The sequence below is a fragment of the Blennius ocellaris genome (genome assembly GCF_963422515.1).
Source record: "Blennius ocellaris genome assembly, chromosome: 1".
Taxonomy (NCBI): Eukaryota; Metazoa; Chordata; class Actinopteri; order Blenniiformes; family Blenniidae; genus Blennius; species Blennius ocellaris.
This window is the reverse complement of record NC_137650.1, coordinates 33,359,227-33,378,031: the sequence shown is the minus strand read 5'-3', so window position 1 is coordinate 33,378,031 and position 18,805 is coordinate 33,359,227. Positions and strand designations below refer to the sequence as shown.

At 45.1% G+C, this 18,805-nt stretch overlaps 1 protein-coding gene across 1 annotated transcript; it reads left to right on the top strand.

Annotated features, from left to right (window-relative positions):
- Window positions 1-576: 576 nt before the first annotated feature.
- Window positions 577-17,383, top strand: LOC308131495 (kinesin-like protein KIF23; the record flags this gene model as incomplete). Its single annotated transcript, XM_080498228.1, has 23 exons — window positions 577-599; window positions 1,479-1,545; window positions 2,583-2,711; window positions 4,484-4,589; window positions 5,214-5,350; window positions 5,432-5,544; window positions 5,829-5,999; window positions 7,333-7,445; window positions 7,924-8,045; window positions 9,335-9,437; window positions 10,281-10,360; window positions 10,443-10,562; window positions 11,500-11,659; window positions 11,823-11,987; window positions 12,750-12,916; window positions 13,080-13,253; window positions 13,680-13,898; window positions 14,073-14,372; window positions 15,548-15,778; window positions 15,966-16,054; window positions 16,735-16,795; window positions 16,906-16,949; window positions 17,216-17,383. The coding sequence occupies 23 exons, from the start codon at window positions 577-579 to the stop codon at window positions 17,229-17,231; spliced, it is 2,910 nt and encodes a 969-aa protein (XP_080354354.1). The 3' UTR covers window positions 17,232-17,383.
- Window positions 17,384-18,805: the final 1,422 nt, after the last annotated feature.

Here is an 18,805-nt window from a genome sequence, read left to right as displayed (position 1 = left end):
CCTCAAGAGGACTCATGGTGACAGTTTGTAGTTTATGCTTACCAAACTAGCTCCGCGCTTGCTGCTGGTGCTAACAGCTAACAAGCGAACTGGAGCTAATGACATGCTAACTGTTCACCTGCTGATTTCAACAAAGTCCAGAAGATAAAGTCGTATTTGTTAAAACCAACAACACAGCTTCAGATATCTCGCTTTAACACATCTTAGATCTTTAGGGGACTTTTTTTTTCTCAGTGAGTTCAGCTCGTTAATTAGAGTTGATTAATCAGTGGCGCTGTCATAACATTGGAACCCAGGAAATACATTGACGTCTGTAGTTTCCCAACATCATGTGGATTATTTGATCAATTTATTGACTGTTTGGCACACAAAGAGGGAGGTTTATTGTTTTTACATTTGGGATGGTTCTTTTGAACTACACGGCACACAATTGGAATATAATGTAGAATTACCAGAAGATGAAAATTAAAAAAAAAGGATGAAGGAACAACTGGCAGTCAGCTAGCCCAAAGATTCTAAACCTGGGGGCCCCCACCCCCACGGGGGTCACCAGAGATCCATGAACACCTATCAAACATGAGGCTCGCGGGGCAAAACCGGTCAGCAAGAGCCTCCAATCGGGCCAAAACACCAAGCAAGTGGTAGAAAATTAGAAGAAATGTTGTATTTTGCAATGCATTTCTTTAGAGTCGCGACACCGATTTCAGTGACGTCGACAAGATGACGAACTCAAATTGGCCTCGAAGTCATTTTGTCAGGGTGAAGCCATTTTCTTCTTTATTTAAAGCAGGAGTGTCAAACATGTGGCCCGTGGGCCAGAACCGGCCCGACAGAGGATCTAATCCGGCCCGCTGTGTGATTTTTTTTTTTTAAAGTATAAATATGAAAACTGACAGAGGCTGATATAAAAACACTAGATTGGCAAAAATGACATTCAGAATTTGACCCCCGACATTAATGCAATCTGTGGAGGTCACATGACGCAACGCCTTTCACAATAAAACAACGAGTCCAATTTATGTGAAATGATACTTTAGACACGTAAACTCAAAACAACTTCCAGATGATGACTAATTGTTTTAATCCTGAATAAAAATACGATATCCAGATATAGAGGTTTCTTTTGCAAATATATCTGATTTCCTTTAATATGTATATTTCAGAATAGACTGGCAAATTCTTGCAGTTACAAAAGGATCAAATGAAGGAAAGACTTTGCATTTGTCCATATCTGCAGTTTAATATTTTCTGTTTGATTTGTTGGGCCCTCCAGAGGTCAGATTAGGTTGCATGTGGCCCCTCAACTGAAATGAGTTTGACACCCCTGGTTTAAAGTGAACAATGTATGTTGACGTTTGCAATGTCTATGCGTTAAACTACGACCAGAAATAGATCATGTATTCACTCAAATGTTAGGCATTTCAAAAGGCCCCGTATCTTAACGTCATATTTAACCGTTTGGTTTTTTCCTCCTGCAGTAAAGGGAGGACTCCTCGGAGGCCGGGCCCGAAGAGGGCCAACAACACCGAGAAGGATCCGGTGGGAGTAAGTGAACAAGTTTCCTCCGTCGCCTGTCGGAGCTTTTATTCTCCGTCACCCGGGGAGTTCAACCTGTCGCTCCGCTGCTCCTCTGTCGTGGCTCCATGAAGCTTTCAGATATTATTTGTACATAAAACATTTTAGTTTCAGTTTGGATTTATTTGCATTCGACACTGATTTTGGCGACAGCGTTCAGAATGGATGGGGTTTGCTAGAAACTAGGGCTGGGCAAAAAATCATTTTAATTGATTTATAAAATTTGTAGCTGAAAACTATTTTTTATTTTACAAAAAAAAATGTTGCCCTCCGCACAGTGTTTCAACATTTTTCACATTCCGTTCTACAATTTGTTGTGGGTTTCTGTAGTTGCTGCCGCACTTTTGCTTCAACCTGATTAAAGCTGAGCCTCATTCACTACTCATTTATTTTGGGATTGTTTATATGCGCTTTATCTCTGAGGACAATCACAGCAATAAAGTTGCACTTTTGACAATATGTCTGCAGTCATTTTCAAGTGCTTTGAGGGAAAAAAATGGAATCAAAATTCGAATTTTTTTCTTTAATTTTGTTTTTCCAGGCCAAAGCGTCCAGCCCTACTAGAAACATTAAGAAAAATACTCAAGTGAAATTATAGAGGAAGAATGGTCGAGCTACAATTTTTTTAATTGCCATCACAGCTTCTTTTTTTTATCACAACGCAAAAATAAAATAGCTTGTATCGCTCAAGTTGCTCTTAAAGCGACCAGTAGGGAAAATCCATGTTTAAAAAAAGATGAAAATGTAATAAAATATTTCTAAAATTGTATCTGAGACATTTTATGAATGCAATCTGTTTTTGTATGTACAACTATTTTTATTTACTTATTTTATGATGTTTTTTGTGATTTCGGGCTCCAGATAAATTTTATTTGGTTTAAAATTCAGGCTCGCAGATTTCTGTATTTCTTATCAAATTAATAAAAATGTAAAAAAAAAGTTGAAACGTACAGATTCACCACTGATCTGTCAATAAGTCTCTGACTTTCCGTGTGTTCGTCCTGCAGGTTTACTGTCGAATCCGCCCGCTGGGAGCAGAAGATGAGGAGTGCTGTGTGGAGATGATCAGCAGCTCCACCATTCAGCTTCACGCTCCCGACGGCCTCAAGGCCAACCGCCACGGGGAATACAAGGAGGTGAGCCACTTTACCACCGTGTCACAGCGCCAGGCAGTCTGCTGTGAGGGGAGGGTGGGACTCGACGGGAACTTTCTCAACATTTCGTCCTTAAGTCTACGAATAAAGCACGTTTGAATACGTTTGGGTTTCCACAACCTCATCAAGATCAATTCTTTCAAGTCTCGAGACCGTTTCCATCAGGGTTTATTTTGAAAGTTTGTTTTGATCACGAGGAACCCGTTCAGAGGGCCAAGTTTCAAGTAAAAACATTTTTATCCCCCGCCGTGGCTGATAGGCCCCGAAGGGGGATCTTGAAACAGTCTCCGTACGTCCGTACGTCCATCCGTTCGAACGTTTCTACCTATATCTCGGCAACCCCTGGGCCCACAGTGACCAAACTTCACATGTGGATACATCTCAGAGGGGGAAGGGATACTATGGTGACCTTGACCTAATTTGCATATTAAGTAGGTCACAGGGTCACGAAGTGCTTAAAAACACATTTTGGGCTCTGGAGGCCTAGGTTTTTGAGCTAGGGCTCTGAAATGTTATACACACATGATACACACTCCAGGGATACCCTCCAGTATACCAAGTGACCTGACCTTGACCTTGAAGATTGGTAGGGTCTGAAGTTTGCTCGTCACGGTTGCACAATACATGTATTTTCATATAAACATTTCTCCTCATTTCTCAGCAGTTCCTGGGCCCACAGTCACCAAACTTCACACATGGACACTCCACCTGGGGAGAAGGGGCACCATGGTGACCATGACCTCATTTGCATATCAGGTCACAGGGTCACTAAGTGCATAAAAACACCTTTTGGGCTCTGGAGACGTATTTTGACATGGCTTATGAAGAAGACCTTTCAGATTCTACATAATTATCTACTAGGACCCATGGAACACCCTCTAGTGTACCAAGTGTGCTGCCTTAGAGCTGGCTTTGTGAGAAAATATAAAGCCCTCCGGCGGGGGATTAGCCGAGCAACGGCCTTGTTTGGTTTCTCGTTTGCACATCGATGGTTTCAAACAATGGAAATGCTGAAAAAGACGTCGTTTTCGTGTTGCAGCATTTTAGAAAAGTTTTCCTCTGTTTACGTGGAGTCACTTCACTTTCAAAAAGGTGCGTCGTTACTGGGTCGGAGCATCGTCGCCATGGAAACAGACCCCAAATCGCTCCGAATGTTTGATCTTTTTCGCTTGAGCTCAGAACTTGGGTTGCAAACTGTTGGCTTGATGTGCTGCTGGACCCCCGTCTTCTTTTTGTCAGAATTCAAAAAGTTTAAGAACGACAGAGGCTTTAGTCGAGAGCTGGTTTGGTGGAGTTAAATTCCAGCTTTTTCCAGGTCGGGTAGCTTGAAAAAGTTGAAGCATCATGCCTGGGCTGAATTACTTTCATTCAGAAAGCAGCTGAGATAGTGTCTGTTTCACCGGCTTCCGACGTTTATTTGCACATCAGCGGTGTTTCAGAAGCAGAGCTGTATATATATGACTTTATAGTTTTCAGTTAGTTTCACTTTTTTTCCACATATGGAACAAAATTAAGTGGAAAAACTTCTCACAATCTAAAGCAGTTAAACTGCTGACATAAAGAGAATAAATGCACAGTGCAAGGCCCGTTTATTTTTAAATATTTATTTTGCAGTTTAAATACCTTTACCTGTCTGGTGCTGTAATGTTTTGGTTGATTACTTTATTCTTCCCAAATACTCGAGTAGTATCAAATAGTAATAGATATTCTCGAGCAAGGTGTCACCCAGCGTGTGTCGTTTGTCGTCCTTTCAGACGCAGTACTCCTTTAAAAAGGTGTTTGGCATCAACACCAGTCAGAAGGAACTGTTTGAGGACGTCGCCAAGCCGCTCATCGAGGATCTCATCCACTGCGAGAACGGTGAGGAACCGTGTAGAGCAGGGTGTCATTTTAGTTGAGGGGCAACATCAACCTGATCTGACCTCTGGAGGCCCAACAAGTCAAACATAACATGTTAAACTGCAGATATGGACAAATGCAAAGTCTTTCCTTCTTTTGATCCTTTTGTAACTGCAAGAATTTAAATAGTCTATTCTCAAATATACATATTAAAGTGAATCAGATATCTGGTATCTGGATATCATATTTTTTATTCAGGATTAAAACAATTTGTCTGGAAATTGTTTTGAGTTTACGTGTCTAAAGTATCACTTCACATAAATTGGACTCATTGTTTTATTGTGAAAGGCGTCGCGTCATGTGACCTCCACAGATGCATTAATGTCGGGGGTCAAATTCTGACCAAGGGAGGTTTTGAATGTCATTTTTTCCCATCTAGTGTTTTTAGATCAGCCTCTGTCAGTTTTCATATTCATACTTTAAAAGAAAAATCACATAGCGGCTGGATTAGATCCTCTAGCGGGTCGGTTCTGGCCCCCGGGCCGCATGTTTGACACCCCTGGTGTAGATGATAAAATCGTCTGATGCCGGTGGTTCAGTAGAGTAAGACCCTCCCCCCTGGGTTCTGGGTTGTTGTGTTTCCAGGCCTGCTCTTCACATACGGAGTGACGGGAAGCGGGAAAACGTTCACCATGACCGGCGCTCCCGGCGAGGGAGGACTCCTCCCCCGATCTCTGGACATGCTCTTCAACAGCATCGGGCCCTTCCAGGCCGACAGATTTGTACGACTCGCTCCTCTTTGTCGTCCGCCTCCTGAGCTCTTCTTCCCGATTGAGTGAAATCTATTTTTCTTGTCCTCAAAGGTTTTCAAGCCGAACGACAAGAACGGGATGGAAATCCAGAGCCCGGTGGACGCCGTCCTGGAGAGGCAGAGGAAAGACGGCCAGCAGGCGGTTCCCAGAACGCCCTCCTCCCGGTAGATACCAGTGGTTTCAGTTGTTTCACGGCCTGGAATTTCACGTTTAAAAGTGGAAAATGCCAGGTTCTCACCGTGTGGCTGAATTGGAACGCTCAACGTCTTCCAAGACGCGACGGTCCAAATGAAAATGCATCATGTTTACGTTTTCGTTTGTGAGAAGTCATGAGTTGAAACTGCAAAAGGAAGATTCCTTTGTTAACTTGAACTGCAACGCTGCGGCGTCTGGTGTCGACACGTTTCCTTGTCCCTGCATAAAAAGGTCTGTTTTCCTCCCGTTCCAGGCAGAAGGCGGACCCAGAGTTTGCGGACATGATCACCTCGGACGGCTCGTGTAAATCCAACAGCGTGGACGAAGACTGCTGCTACAGCGTGTTCGTGTCCTACATCGAGATCTACAACAACTACATCTACGACCTCCTGGAAGACGCCCCCTTCGACCCCATCAAAGCAAAGTAAGGACACATGGAGGCTGTGTGTGAACGCTGCAGATGTTCCCACTGTAACTCTGGATCGCAAACGTCACGACCCGGCGTCGCATTCCTGCTGGAGACGTTGGTGGAGTTGACAAAGTGCTGTTTTCATCAGGTGGCAGGGTGGAGGCAGCAATGACGACGTGTGTGTGAACTGAAGAACAGAGTATTTCTTACTGTAGCAGAGTGTTTCTAAATGAGGGAGGATGAATTGGTCCCAGCTAGATGAGCGGCACTAAATTCATTTTAATCCAGAGGCTACAGACGAGCTCAATTTTATCTTTATTGCCCCAGAGTGGTAAAATAGTGACCTGATAACCTTTGATTTTTAACATCAAAGCTTTTCTTTGTTGTGGAGTATACATTGTGAAACATCTTCCGCAGGATGGAGCTTTTCTTCATTATTTGTGCATCGACTAGCACAGGGGTCGGCAACCCGCGGCTCTTTCATCCCTCCACTGCGGCTCCTTGAGCCTCGGTCCCACTGCAGTTCATCCCGGAGGGACGTAAGGAGGCAAGGCCACCCAGAGCGCAGTCCCGCTACAGAGAGTGGTAAAATGTAGAATCGTGAACGACGCAGCGATGTGACGTCATTACGCAACAATAATGGCACGAAGAACGTAGAATTGCGGCTGCAGGTCATGACAGCGGCTCAACTGGTGTCTGAAGCTGGGAGCTTCCTGTACCTTTCACAGTAAAACTGCTGCGCTGCGGAGCGCCGACAATTCCGGGAGGTTGATTACAGACTTGTTGAGAGTGACGGCAAATTCTAGTGAATTACACAACAACTACAGGACATTAAAGCCTCACCACTCACACTCATGGTTCTAACAATCCCAGATCTCCCACATTTATCTTCCATTTTAATAATGTGTAGCAATAAAGGAGCTGAGAGCTGCAATGCATTATGGGAGTTCCTGTTTGTTGTGTTTTAAATGTAATTATTGGGGTTTATGTTAGGTTTGTAGTGTTGGTAATAATTGTGTTGTGTTTTTGTTCCTTAGTTCATGTAGTTTAGTTTATTAGTTGTAAGTTGTCAACCAGCAGTGAAGAAGGTTTTGTGTGTCGTGTCGTCCTGGCATGGTCTGCATGGGGGAGTGCATGTTGAGCAGAAGCGGGAGACCTCCCCAAGATGGCGGCGCTGTAGGCCTCAGAGTTTGACGTAGATGCTGCTTCCCGCTCTGCGGGCGGCCGACGTGATTCAGGCTCGTTGGTGTCGAGGCGCCTGCCTTCACGCACCGGGAACACTTCAGCTTCGACTCGCCACGTAAACACAACGCTGCGACGCGTTGACGGTTTGTTTTGCCTTCTTCAGGCCGCCGCAGTCGAAGATCCTCAGAGAAGATCAGAACCACAACATGTACGTGGCCGGCTGCACGGAGGTGGAGGTCAAATCCACCGTGGAGGCTTTCGAAGTCTTCTGGAAGGGTGAGTTGACCTTTAACCTCCGTCTTCTTAAGGTTGATGAATGAATCTCGTCTGTGGATGGAAGGAATCGGGACTTTGTTCACAAGTGAAAAGGCGTCATTTCTGCGTTTTTATTTACACAGCAACATTTAAAAAAAACTACAAATACAACCGTTTTCACGGAAATGGCAAAGAGACCTTGAAGACATCTCGGAGTCGTTACAGTTTTGATAAATCAAAGTACGACGACTCGTGGCCTTGCAGATTTAAAACAGAACATTGATTAAAATAGACCTGCGTGAATCAATGATAACTTCAAGAATTTCAATTTCCACTATACCATGCAATAAGTGATAAATAAGTAAAGTACAATTTTCACTTATCAGTTGGCCTGCCAGGCCTTGAGCCGCCGCTGTTTGGAGCGTCGTCCAAAAGTTCCACCTTGAGAGACATTGTCCTCCCGCGGCTTTGACTGAGTGAACGATCTCTTTCATCTCAGGACAAAAGAAGAGGAGGATCGGCAACACCCAGCTGAACCAGGAGTCCAGCCGCTCCCACAGCGTGTTCACGCTGAAGCTGGTCCAGGCGCCGCTCGATGCCGACGGCGAACAAATCCTGCAGGTGAGAGACGGAAGAACGACTTTCTGGCGTCTTGCCAACTCCTGATGAGTCTGCATTAATTCAGTGTGAGTGAGGAAAGAATGTGGATCACTGGTTTTAGGTTTGAGCATGATGGGATCGTTGCTGACTGCAAAAGTCTTTTTTTATCGGTTGGTTTCCTTTGCAGTTTTGGTTGAACTGTATTTTCTGGAGAGGAAAAAAACACGTGTGGCAAAAAACTGATTTCTTTACCAACTTAAAGGCCTAGTGAAATGTAAAACACTACTTTGCAAAAAACGATAGTTGGGCTACTACTTCTAAGGTTTCTCCGACTCTGCCCCACCACTGTGGTCGCATAACAAAGTTATTTGAATTTTGAATCTCCAGCCGAGGAAGTCGGGGGAATCCTTCTTCGTGAGCGTGACGTCAAGAGTTGTGCAGATCTCGATCTGTTGTGTTTATATTGGCTTGTTTCCCTCTTAAATATCAAAGTTTTAACAGTGTTTTGAAGTTATAGTCTGCGTTTTATGAGCCTTGATGAAAGATTGAGCCTGGAAGAGACCGAGAGAGGAGAAAAGAAGCAAAAGTGGCGCTAGGGTTAGCTCGGGCGGCTGGTAGACGATCAAGTAATACCTGGACTCATCTTCGGTGATTCCACGCAGTTGGAAAAGCACTTCGACATGGTCCAGGAAGCCGGTCGTTCTGCCAAAAGTCAGGATGCCTCAAAGGTGAAAACTGGCGGCTGCTGAGGCGAGGAGACGAGGACGAATGGAGGACGAACCGTCTTCTGCTTCCTCAAACATGTTCCAGACGGGGTCACCGATGGCAGAACGACACATTCTGTGTCTTCTTCATCAATCACTGGGTTTGAAATGATGATGATGATGATGAAATATCGTTAAATTCAGCCTCTTCGTGGTCAAAACTCTGATCCTCCATAATGTAAACACAACTTGGGCGTGTGCACAACCAGTGACATCACTCTATTATTGTCAGAAGCTCCGCCCAGCAGCGGAAATACCGCTGTTTATCGGCTATTTTCTCGCAGATTGCCGTGTTTTAACATTTTGCCCTTGGACCAGTTAGCATAAAAAATGTCCCTAGAAGCGACAGCCAGAGTGTTTTGGAGGTCGAATTTTCATTTCACTAGGACTTTAAGAGAAAGACATTAGCCTGACCTGCAGATGGATTTGGTTTTTTTTTTCCTCTCCGTTGTTCCGTGACACCTCCACCCACCCAGGTGACGCCCACCTCACTCTTCGTTCTCCACTGATGTGTTTGAGTGACGGCGTGTGTTTTAAAACAAACAGGACAGGAACCAGGTGAACGTGACTCAGCTGTGTCTGGTGGACCTGGCGGGCAGCGAGCGCACCAACAGGAGCCGAGCAGAGGGGAACCGCCTCCGAGAAGCAGGTACACACACACACACACACACACACACACACACACACACACACACACACACACACACACACTAACACACACACTCTGTTGCTGGTCAGTTGTCCATTAACCTAATGATATAAAACATAAATGAAGTGAAGCACATGCAGAGAGTCTGTTTTACGAATAAATAATTAAATCAAACTTTGGTTCACTCGATGCTCCACAGATCAGAAGACATAATAATACAACTTTTCAAGCGTCCCATGATTTACTACAAAAATGTGTAACATGTCGGGAGCTGAAGACGAAAGAAACGCCATCTTTATTTCATGAGGAGGAAACGTGTGACGTCGTGTTTAATTCTATCTGTCCATTTTAGTTTTTCATTGGATAAAATGACCCCAAACGACGACGAGCGACCAGATTATTCTGGACTATAAGTCACAGTTTGCGTTTTTTTTTTTTGGACTGGGGATCTGTACAGGTGTATCATCTGTTAAAAACTAGATGTCACTTAATAGCCTGCTGCAGTGAAACAGAAAAAGACCGAGGCCTTGTTTACACAGCATTTTAAGTTAAACCGTGTTGTTTCAGAAAGGTTACATCAAAAACCCCGTTCGGATCTTTTCCCCTCATTTTAACACGAGGAAGAATCTCCATGTCTCACAGCAGAGCAGCACAACAGATAACATGAACATGCAATGATGATTTTAATAACAATACAATATGCAATAGACGCAACATTTTAGAAAACGTCAGCTTCGTGTCTTTGGCACTTCAAAATACTTCCTTCTCCCTGAATAGACCTGACGGAGCATGAAAGCACAGTTCTTGTAACGAAGTGACCAAACGTCTCCGTCTCCTTCACAGGGAACATCAACCAGTCCCTCATGACTCTGCGCACGTGTATGGAAGTCCTGCGTGAAAACCAAATATGTGGAACCAACCGGGTGGGTGTTTCCTCCTCTTCTCTCTTTAATACCGTCACAGTTTAACTTTCTTACAGTCTTGTTTCTCTCTCCCGTCTCCCAGATGGTTCCATACAGGGACTCTAAAGTCACGCATCTCTTTAAGAACTACTTCGACGGGGAGGGAAGAGTCCGGATGGTCGTGTGCGTCAACCCGAAGGCTGACGACTACGAAGAGACGATGGTGAAATAATGAATTTAATGAACTTATTAAAGGCCTAGTGAAATGTAAAACACTACTTTGCAAAAAAAAATGATAGTTGGGCTACTACTTCTAAGGTTCCTCCGACTCTGCCCCACCACTGTTGTCTCATAACAAAGTTATTTGAATTTTGAATCTCCAGCCGAGGAAGTCGGGGGAATCCTTCTTCGTGAGCGTGACGTCAAGAGTTGTGCAGATCTCGATCTGTTGTGTTTACATTGGCTTGTTTCCTCTTAAATATCCAAGTTTTAACAGTGTTTTGAAGTTATAGTCGGCGTTTTATGAGCCTTGATGAAAGATTGAGCCTGAAGAGACCGAGAGAGGAGAAAAGGAGCACAGGCGGCGAGAGCGGCTAGCGGCTAGCTCGCGCGGGTTGTGCTTCCAAAAGTCAGGAAGCCTCAAAGGTGAAAACTGGCGGCTGCTGAGGCGAGGAGACGAGGACAAATGGAAGACGAACCGTCTTCTGCTTCCTCAAACATGTTCCAGACGGGGTCACCGATGGCAGAACGACACATTCTGTGTCTTCATCAATCACTGGGTTTGAAATGATGATGATGATGATGAAATATCGTTAAATTCAGCCTCTTCGTGGTCAAAACTCTGATCCTCCATAATGTAAACACAACTTGGGCGTGTGCACAACTCGTGATGTCACTCTATTATTGTCAGAAGCTCCGCCCAGCAGTGAAAATAGCGCTGTTTATCGGATGTTTTCTCACAGATTGCCGTGTTTTAACATTTTACCCTTCGGCCAGTTAGCATAAAAAGGATCCTTGAAGCGACAGCCAGAGTGTTTTGGAGGTCGAATCTTCATTTCACTAGGACTTTAAACTCTATACCGTTAGATTTGGAGATATGCTGAAGACTTTAAAGCGGAAGCTTCGTTCCTCAGACTATTTCCCCCCCTGTTGTGCTGCAGCTGGTGATGCGCTTCGCCGAGATGACCCAGGAGGTGGAGGTGGCCCGGCCCGTGGACCGGCCCATCTGTGGCCTGGCTCCGGGGCGCAGGTACAGGAACCAGGCGCTGAGAGACGAGCTGGCCCGCCGCCTGGAGGAGAGAGGAGGCCCCTGCCACGCCGGTGAGGTTCCGCTTACAACCACCAGGGTTTTTTTTTTTTTACGTGAAAGCAGAAAACTGGCAGAGCAGCTGAACCCAACTTTTTTTGAAAATGCAACTTTAAAGAAAAATGTCAATTTTTCTGAACCCCGTTTCTTTGCGTTGACCCTCTTGTGGTTCCACAGGGGATGACCTGGCTCTGCTGCACCAGCTCATAGAGAGCCTCCCCCCGCTGCCCCCCTCCCAGCTGGTGGACCCTGCGGACGACCAGACGCTGCCCCGCCTCATCGACGTCCTGGAGAGACGAGTTCAGATCCGACAGATGATTGCAGAACACTTCAACAAGACCGGTACGGGCTCGTCGACTCTTTAAATCTTCGTTTTCATCAGTGAATTTTCTTTTCTCCATGATGATCTCGGCCAGTTTAATTGTTGTTTTTTTTGTTTACGTAATCTTCATTCCTCAGGTTTAACCAACAGATAACATGGACCCCAAACACATCAGTTATAAAGCACAGTAATCTTAAGTTAAAAAAAATTCCATATTAGTGCATGAAAAACATGAGTAATTTTCACTTCACACTCGTGTTCAACCCTCGTGAGCAGGGGTGTCAAAAATAAGAGTAGAGAGCTTTATTCCTCCCCAGGGGGAAACACAAACTTACAACGGCTCAAGGTAAAAAGGTGCAGAACTTATAAAATGAAAGAATTAAAATATGTAAATATCTAAACAAGAGCAAAAAAAGCACAAAAAATAGAATATGTAAAAATGAAAAAAACAAACAAACAAACAATCCAGTAAAAAAAAAAAGAAAGAAATCCTCTAAAAATAGAGTAAAATGCCAGGATTGATATACACACAGTGTAGATCGGTAAAAGAGATGCACTCAGTGCAGATGTAAATGGTACAGTGAGTTGTTAAATATCCTAACAGCTGTTGGGATGAATGACTTCTGGTAGCGTTCCGTTTTACACTGCGGGTGTCGGAGCCTGCCGCTGAAGGCAGACTCCGACAACGGCCCTAAACTGGCTTCGTTTCTTTAATTCGTTATTTGTAGTTTCAATCCAGAGAAACCTGCTTGTTTCTAATATGGGAGTTTTTCTCCCTGCAGCCAACAGGATCACGTCCACGCTGCAGCAGTTCGACTCTCAGCTCAGCTCGAAGGAGACGTTCCTCCAGGACCAGCGGAGCAAACTGAGCGAGAAGGAGAGGGTGATCTCCAGCCAGAGGACGGAGATCGAGCGGCTGGAGAAGAAGTCCAAAACACTGGAATACAAGGTCGGGGGGGGGCCGCACCGTCGACACTTTCTCAATGCTGCTCGCCGATACTGAGAATTCCTGCTTCAGCCCCACTTTAAAAATGTCCATCTTATTAAAATGTCTTAAAAGTGCCGCTTTGATGGAGTAAAATCTGATGTCTGCTGTTGGTCATCCTGCTCAGATGGACATCCTGCAGAAGACGGCGGACATGTACGAGCAGGACAAACGCTCCCTGCGGCAGGAGCTGGAGACTCGGGAGCAGCGGCTGCAGAAGGAGCTGTCGGAGAGGAGGCGCATGGAGCAGCGCATGCACGGGGTCGTCACCGACACCCAGATGAAGTGGGAGAAGGAGTGTGTGAGTGGACGGAGATCCAAGCCGACGTTAACGCCTCAAATCCAGAATAACGAGAAAAAAAAATTATTTTTTTTCTATACAATATGTGAACTAACATCAGGTTAATTTAAGACGATGGGACTCTGTTAATAAGATCCTGCTTTGAAAAACACAAGGAGTTCAAATCAAACGCAAAAAAAATCACAGTGTCAATAATAGCTTTCACAATCTTTTTTTTTTTTTTTTAAGTTGCCTCTTGTAGCAGTTTTCTTACATTTATTCCTTGGAGGGAGAAAAATAACTTCAGAGACTAATGTGCATTTAGAGGCGTGAAACAGTTCCTCCGATGGTTCTTGTTGCGTTGGAAGGATCCTGGAAGGTTCCTGGTGTTTTTAGTGATTTTTTTTGTGGTTCTTTAATAGTTTTTTTGTCGTCTCTGTTGATCAGGAGAGGCGAGTGAACGCCAAGCAGCTGGAGCTGCAGAACAAGCTGTGGGTGAAGGACGAGAAGCTGAAGCAGCTCAAAGCCATTGTGACGGAGAGCGGCAGCGGCAGTGGCGGCGGTGGCAGTGGCGGTGGCGGCCCCCCCGAGAAGCCCGAGAGGCCCTCGAGGTCCCGGGACCGCAACGCCCCCCAGCAGAGGTCCACCTCCCCCTCCCCGGCTCCTGTAAGTGGTTTACTCTTTAACACAACTCACAATCTTCAACTTCTAATTCCAATCTGCAATCTGCATGTCACTGATTGTTGTGATTCTCCTCACTGGACACGTGGGCTTCTTTTCCACCTAATGTGCACAATGACCCCCCCACCCCCACCCCACCCCCCCCCAATCACTTTTCAGGACTTCAGCCACGCCCACCAGAGACAGTTCAGTGTTAGAGCAGTGCAGGACCCCCACCACCCCCCCTCCTCCTCCTCCACTCCGTCCTACCCCTCAGTGGCCTCCTGCGTCTCAGAGTGGGAGCAGAGGCTCCCCGTAGAGCAGCCCGGTCAGCAGGGCACCCCGCGGCCCCCCCGGAGCCGGGCCCCCGGCCTCGTCAGCAGCAGCGTGGGCCGCAGGAGGGGCCAGCGCTGGGCCGCAGACTCTGAGGCCCCGCCCACCAGCCTGGTCTACGGGCTCGACCTAGAGGCGGGCACAAGGGTCAGTGTGTGTGTGTGTGTGTGTTAGATGCTAGATACCCCCCTCGTAGATGTAGCCCCCCCACCTTACAAGCTTGTAGGCTTCAGCCTCGTCTTCACGTAGAGCCGCAGTGTCGATGAATTAGAGCTGCTTCTGCTACGGCGGCAAACCTCCGCCCCCCCCCTCGTGTGTCTTTAGACCTGTCCTTCCTCATCGCGTGTTTTAGACTCCGTTTACACAACGTTTTCTCGATTCCACGGCAAAAGTTTTTTTTTACACGGTGTCCGACTCCACAGAAACAGTGAAAACGCTGTAGCTGGCATGCCGAGCCACTAGTTGGTGCTGTGGGTTGTTTTTGTAATGGAATCACACGCGCATGGACGGGCGACAAAGTTGCATCGTTATTACGGTGACTGTCAAAATAAAACTACCAAGTCCCAGGAGACTATTGAGTCGTGATACTCTGGGGGGGAAAGTGTTGCTATTGTGCATCTACTGAGCATGTGCAGAAAAACTATTTATTACAACCATGGGGCGCATGTGCAGTAGCGTTTCTGAAAAGTTGCGCTTTTCCATGGAGATGGATGGATGGATGGATGGATGAATGGATGGATGGATGGATAAATACTTTATTCATCCCCAATTAGGGAAATTCAGAACATCCTGGACTTGCTGCCATGTGCAGCAGTGTAGCGTTTTCAAAAAGTTTGAAGTTCATCATTTCCCACTTTTTGTGTGTGTATTTTGACGTTTCCATGGAAACTGATCATTTTCAAAAGTTTACATTTTCCCTGGTTTCCACAGACATGGTTTGTTTTCAACAACAAAAAAAAAGTTTTTTCCTAGTTTTCACGGAGTCGCATAAAACAGCGCTTTCCTCCAAGTCCAACGTTTCCCCGTCTTGGTAATAGTTCCCAAAACTTACACCACAGGAGCCGTTTTTGGAAAGTTGCGTTTTCGGTAATAGACCCTCAAAAACACTACGGAACTTTTGCGCCTTCCCTTGAAGACGTTGTGTAAACCGGACCTCTGTTCTCCAGTAACACGGGCACTGCCACAACTAACTCACTAACTAATATCTCACTAACTAACTAACTTAACAGCGAACCCCCCCCCCCCCTCCCCCCCATCACCTCTAACCCCCCCCCTTCACATGTGATTGACCTCTGGGTTTGTGTTTGTCACTGGGGGACCAGCAGGCGGCTCTCCCGGTCCACCACCGGCGCTCTCACTCGGCGGGGGGGCAGAAATGGGTAGACCACAATCCGCCCTCTAATTTGAACCTAGACACGGTCATGCAGCCGATCGTCCCCAACGCGATCAGGGTGTCGACCCCCAGCGAGAAAGCTCTGGCCAAGTGCCAAAAGTACGTGCTCAGGCACCAGGAGCTGGCCTCGGACGGGGAGATCGAGACCCGGCTCATCAAGGTAACGTTGATCCCGGGACGATGTTGATTGTGCATGCGATTGATTTCACCGCACCGGGGGGGGGCCCCTGGTTCACCCTCTACCGGGGTCACACACACACACACCCGTCGGTTTGCGGTATTAACACGTGGACAGGCTCCGTTCCTTGTGTGCGACGGCGCCTTGACTTTGTCCCAAACCGCTTCAGGGAAATGTGCTGAAGACCAGAGCGGGAGGACAGGCTGTGCAGTTCACCGACATCGAGACGCTCAGACAAGAATGTCCAACGGCGTCCAGGTAGAGTCAAACTGTGGTTTTGTGGCGTCCCTCAGGGATCCGTATTGGGACCCAAATGTCTTTATTCTATTCATGTATTTACATGTGTGAAATCTGCAATGTACTCCCAATTATTTATTTATCTTGCTTTTATCTCGTGCTTATTTCTACGTGCCCATGTTCCGTTCTGTGTTTTACTTTATGTCTTATACCCAGATATTTTTATATTTTTATTTTTTACTTTTATTTCTATTCTATCGTATTTTATAATATTCGTATGTACCAGATTGCTGCAACAAAACAATTTCTCTTCGGGGATGAATAAAGTAATTATCTCTCTCTCTGTCTGTCTCTGTCTCTCTGTCTGTCTGTCTGTCTCTCTGTCTGTCTGTCTCTCTGTCTCTGTCTGTCTCTCTGTCTCTGTCTGTCTCTCTGTCTCTCTCTCTCTCTCTCTGTCTCTCTCTCTGTCTCTGTCTCTCTCTCTCTCCTGCTGAAGAGACAAATATTTTCCCAACATTTTATGAAGGAAGTCACCTCGGGTTGGTTTCATATCGATGAACTATTGTTAAATCTGGTCAAAACAAAGTTAATGTTTGCTAATCGTAAGGATAATAAAGCAACACGCACACATTTTCCTGAGTTATTAGTCCTATATGTGTTGTTGTCGTAATGTGAATATTTTCTTGTTTTTTTTTTCCCAGTCGGAAGAGGCGTTCAGGTTCTGGAGAAGGAACTTCCAACATGCAGGACATTGAAAATCAGGTCAGTTCTTTTAAGAAAAAAAGCAAACTGCTGATCCACCTTCATGATTTTAATCTGTAATAAACAGGACATAAGTTTCCATGAGTTTTGTTGTTCTTCTCTCTATTCAGGCTCCGCAAAGCTCGACGACGAACTACGCATATGGATACCAAAAGTAAGACACACGGAAAAAGTACACTTTTTGAAATGTTAAATTTTTTTTATTTTTTTTTTTATTATCGAACTCATAGCAAAGTTAAACTGCCGTCACCATGGATACGTCGGTTCAAAGCTCAAGAGATCATAATTTATAGTTTTACTTGGAGGTTCACATGCATTTGGACTAAAACGTGGAGTTTCAGTTCTCTGGCAGAACTTCAGTCTGTTTCTCTTTCACACTATTTTAAAGTGTCTCTTTTTATTACTTTCCTTTCGCCGCAGGCGCAGAAAACCTTGACCTGATGACTTGACGGACACGGGAAGGACTTTTTAATATTTCTCCTGTCTGACTCTCTGAACATTGAACCAAACTATATTTTTCTAGAAGTCGGATTTCTACAATTATCCCACGTAACTTTATTCTTAGCGTGCAATCGAACCTGAATCCTCACCCACATCCTGTAGATTATTTTAACCTGCTGGATTCCTTCTTACATGCTGGACTAGAAACCTCTGAATGCATTTTGTAATTATAATAAAAAAAACGAAACCTGAACAGCTTCGTAACAAGTTTCTTCACGTTTACATAAGTATGTGGATTTAGTAGAAGTTCCTACCTGAATATTTAATATAAGATTTTTTTTTAATGTACTTTAGCAACATTCTGACTGTATTATGAAAAAACTATTGTTTTAGCTTCTATCAAGTGAGTGAATAAAGGAATTTTTCGATTAGTCCTTTTAGTTGAATTTCAAAATCAAAGTTGTTTTGATGTCTAGTGGTTCTTCTGAATGAAGAAATCCATCCTGGTTTAATGTATAATGCAACAAATTAAATATTTATGGGGTGAAAAAACTCATTTTGTCATCGCTGAAATTTATTTTAACTTAATTACAGGTGTTTGACATTTTTTAACAGGCAATTTTAAGTTGTGAGCGAACAGCTAAAATCATTACAAGAAAAAAAAAACAATTTAAGGCCTTGTTTTTCCAAATGTAAACAGTTTTTAGTATATTTCACTGTATTTAGCACCAGAAATGTTCATTAAAATTGACTTAATGTTCAGATTGTCGTTGTTTTCAGCAGTAATTGGGTGAAAATGTACTTTACAACCACAACAAAGAAAAACTCTGACAGTAGAAAACTAATTCATGTAATCTAGATGTACAAAAAGCACAATTGGGAGTATTGAGGGATCTCCAGTCTGTGTTCATGTGCAGTACTCAAGTAAATGTATTTAGTTACTTTCCAACAACTTGTTTAATCTGAAGGCTTGTAGTTTACAGTCTGACCAGCAGAGGGAGCTAAAGACCGTCAGAACGTCTCACCTCCTTCTGGTGGACTCGACATGGATTCACTGTGAGGACCAAGAAGATTTAAGTTGAACTTCTGTGACCCCTCTCCACCTCCACCTCCATCACACTCTCATCCTCTCCACCTCCACCACACTCTCGTCCTCTCCACCTCCATCACACTCTTCTCCACTTCCACCTCCATCATGCTCTTCTCCACCTCCACCATACTCTTCTCCACCTCCACCACACTCTTCTCCACTTCCACCTCCACCACACTCTTCTCCACTTCCACCTCCATCATGCTCTTCTCCACCTCCACCACACTCTTCTCCACTTCCACCTCCACCACACTCTTCTCCACTTCCACCTCCATCATGCTCTTCTCCACCTCCACCTCCATCATGCTCTTCTCCACCTCCATCACGCTCTTCTCCACCACCACCTCCATCACACTCTTCTCCACCTCCGTCACACTCTTCTCCACCTCATCACGCTCTTCTCCACCTCCATCACGCTCTTCTCCACCGCCACCTCCGTCACACTCTTCTCCACCGCCACCTCCGTCACACTCTTCTCC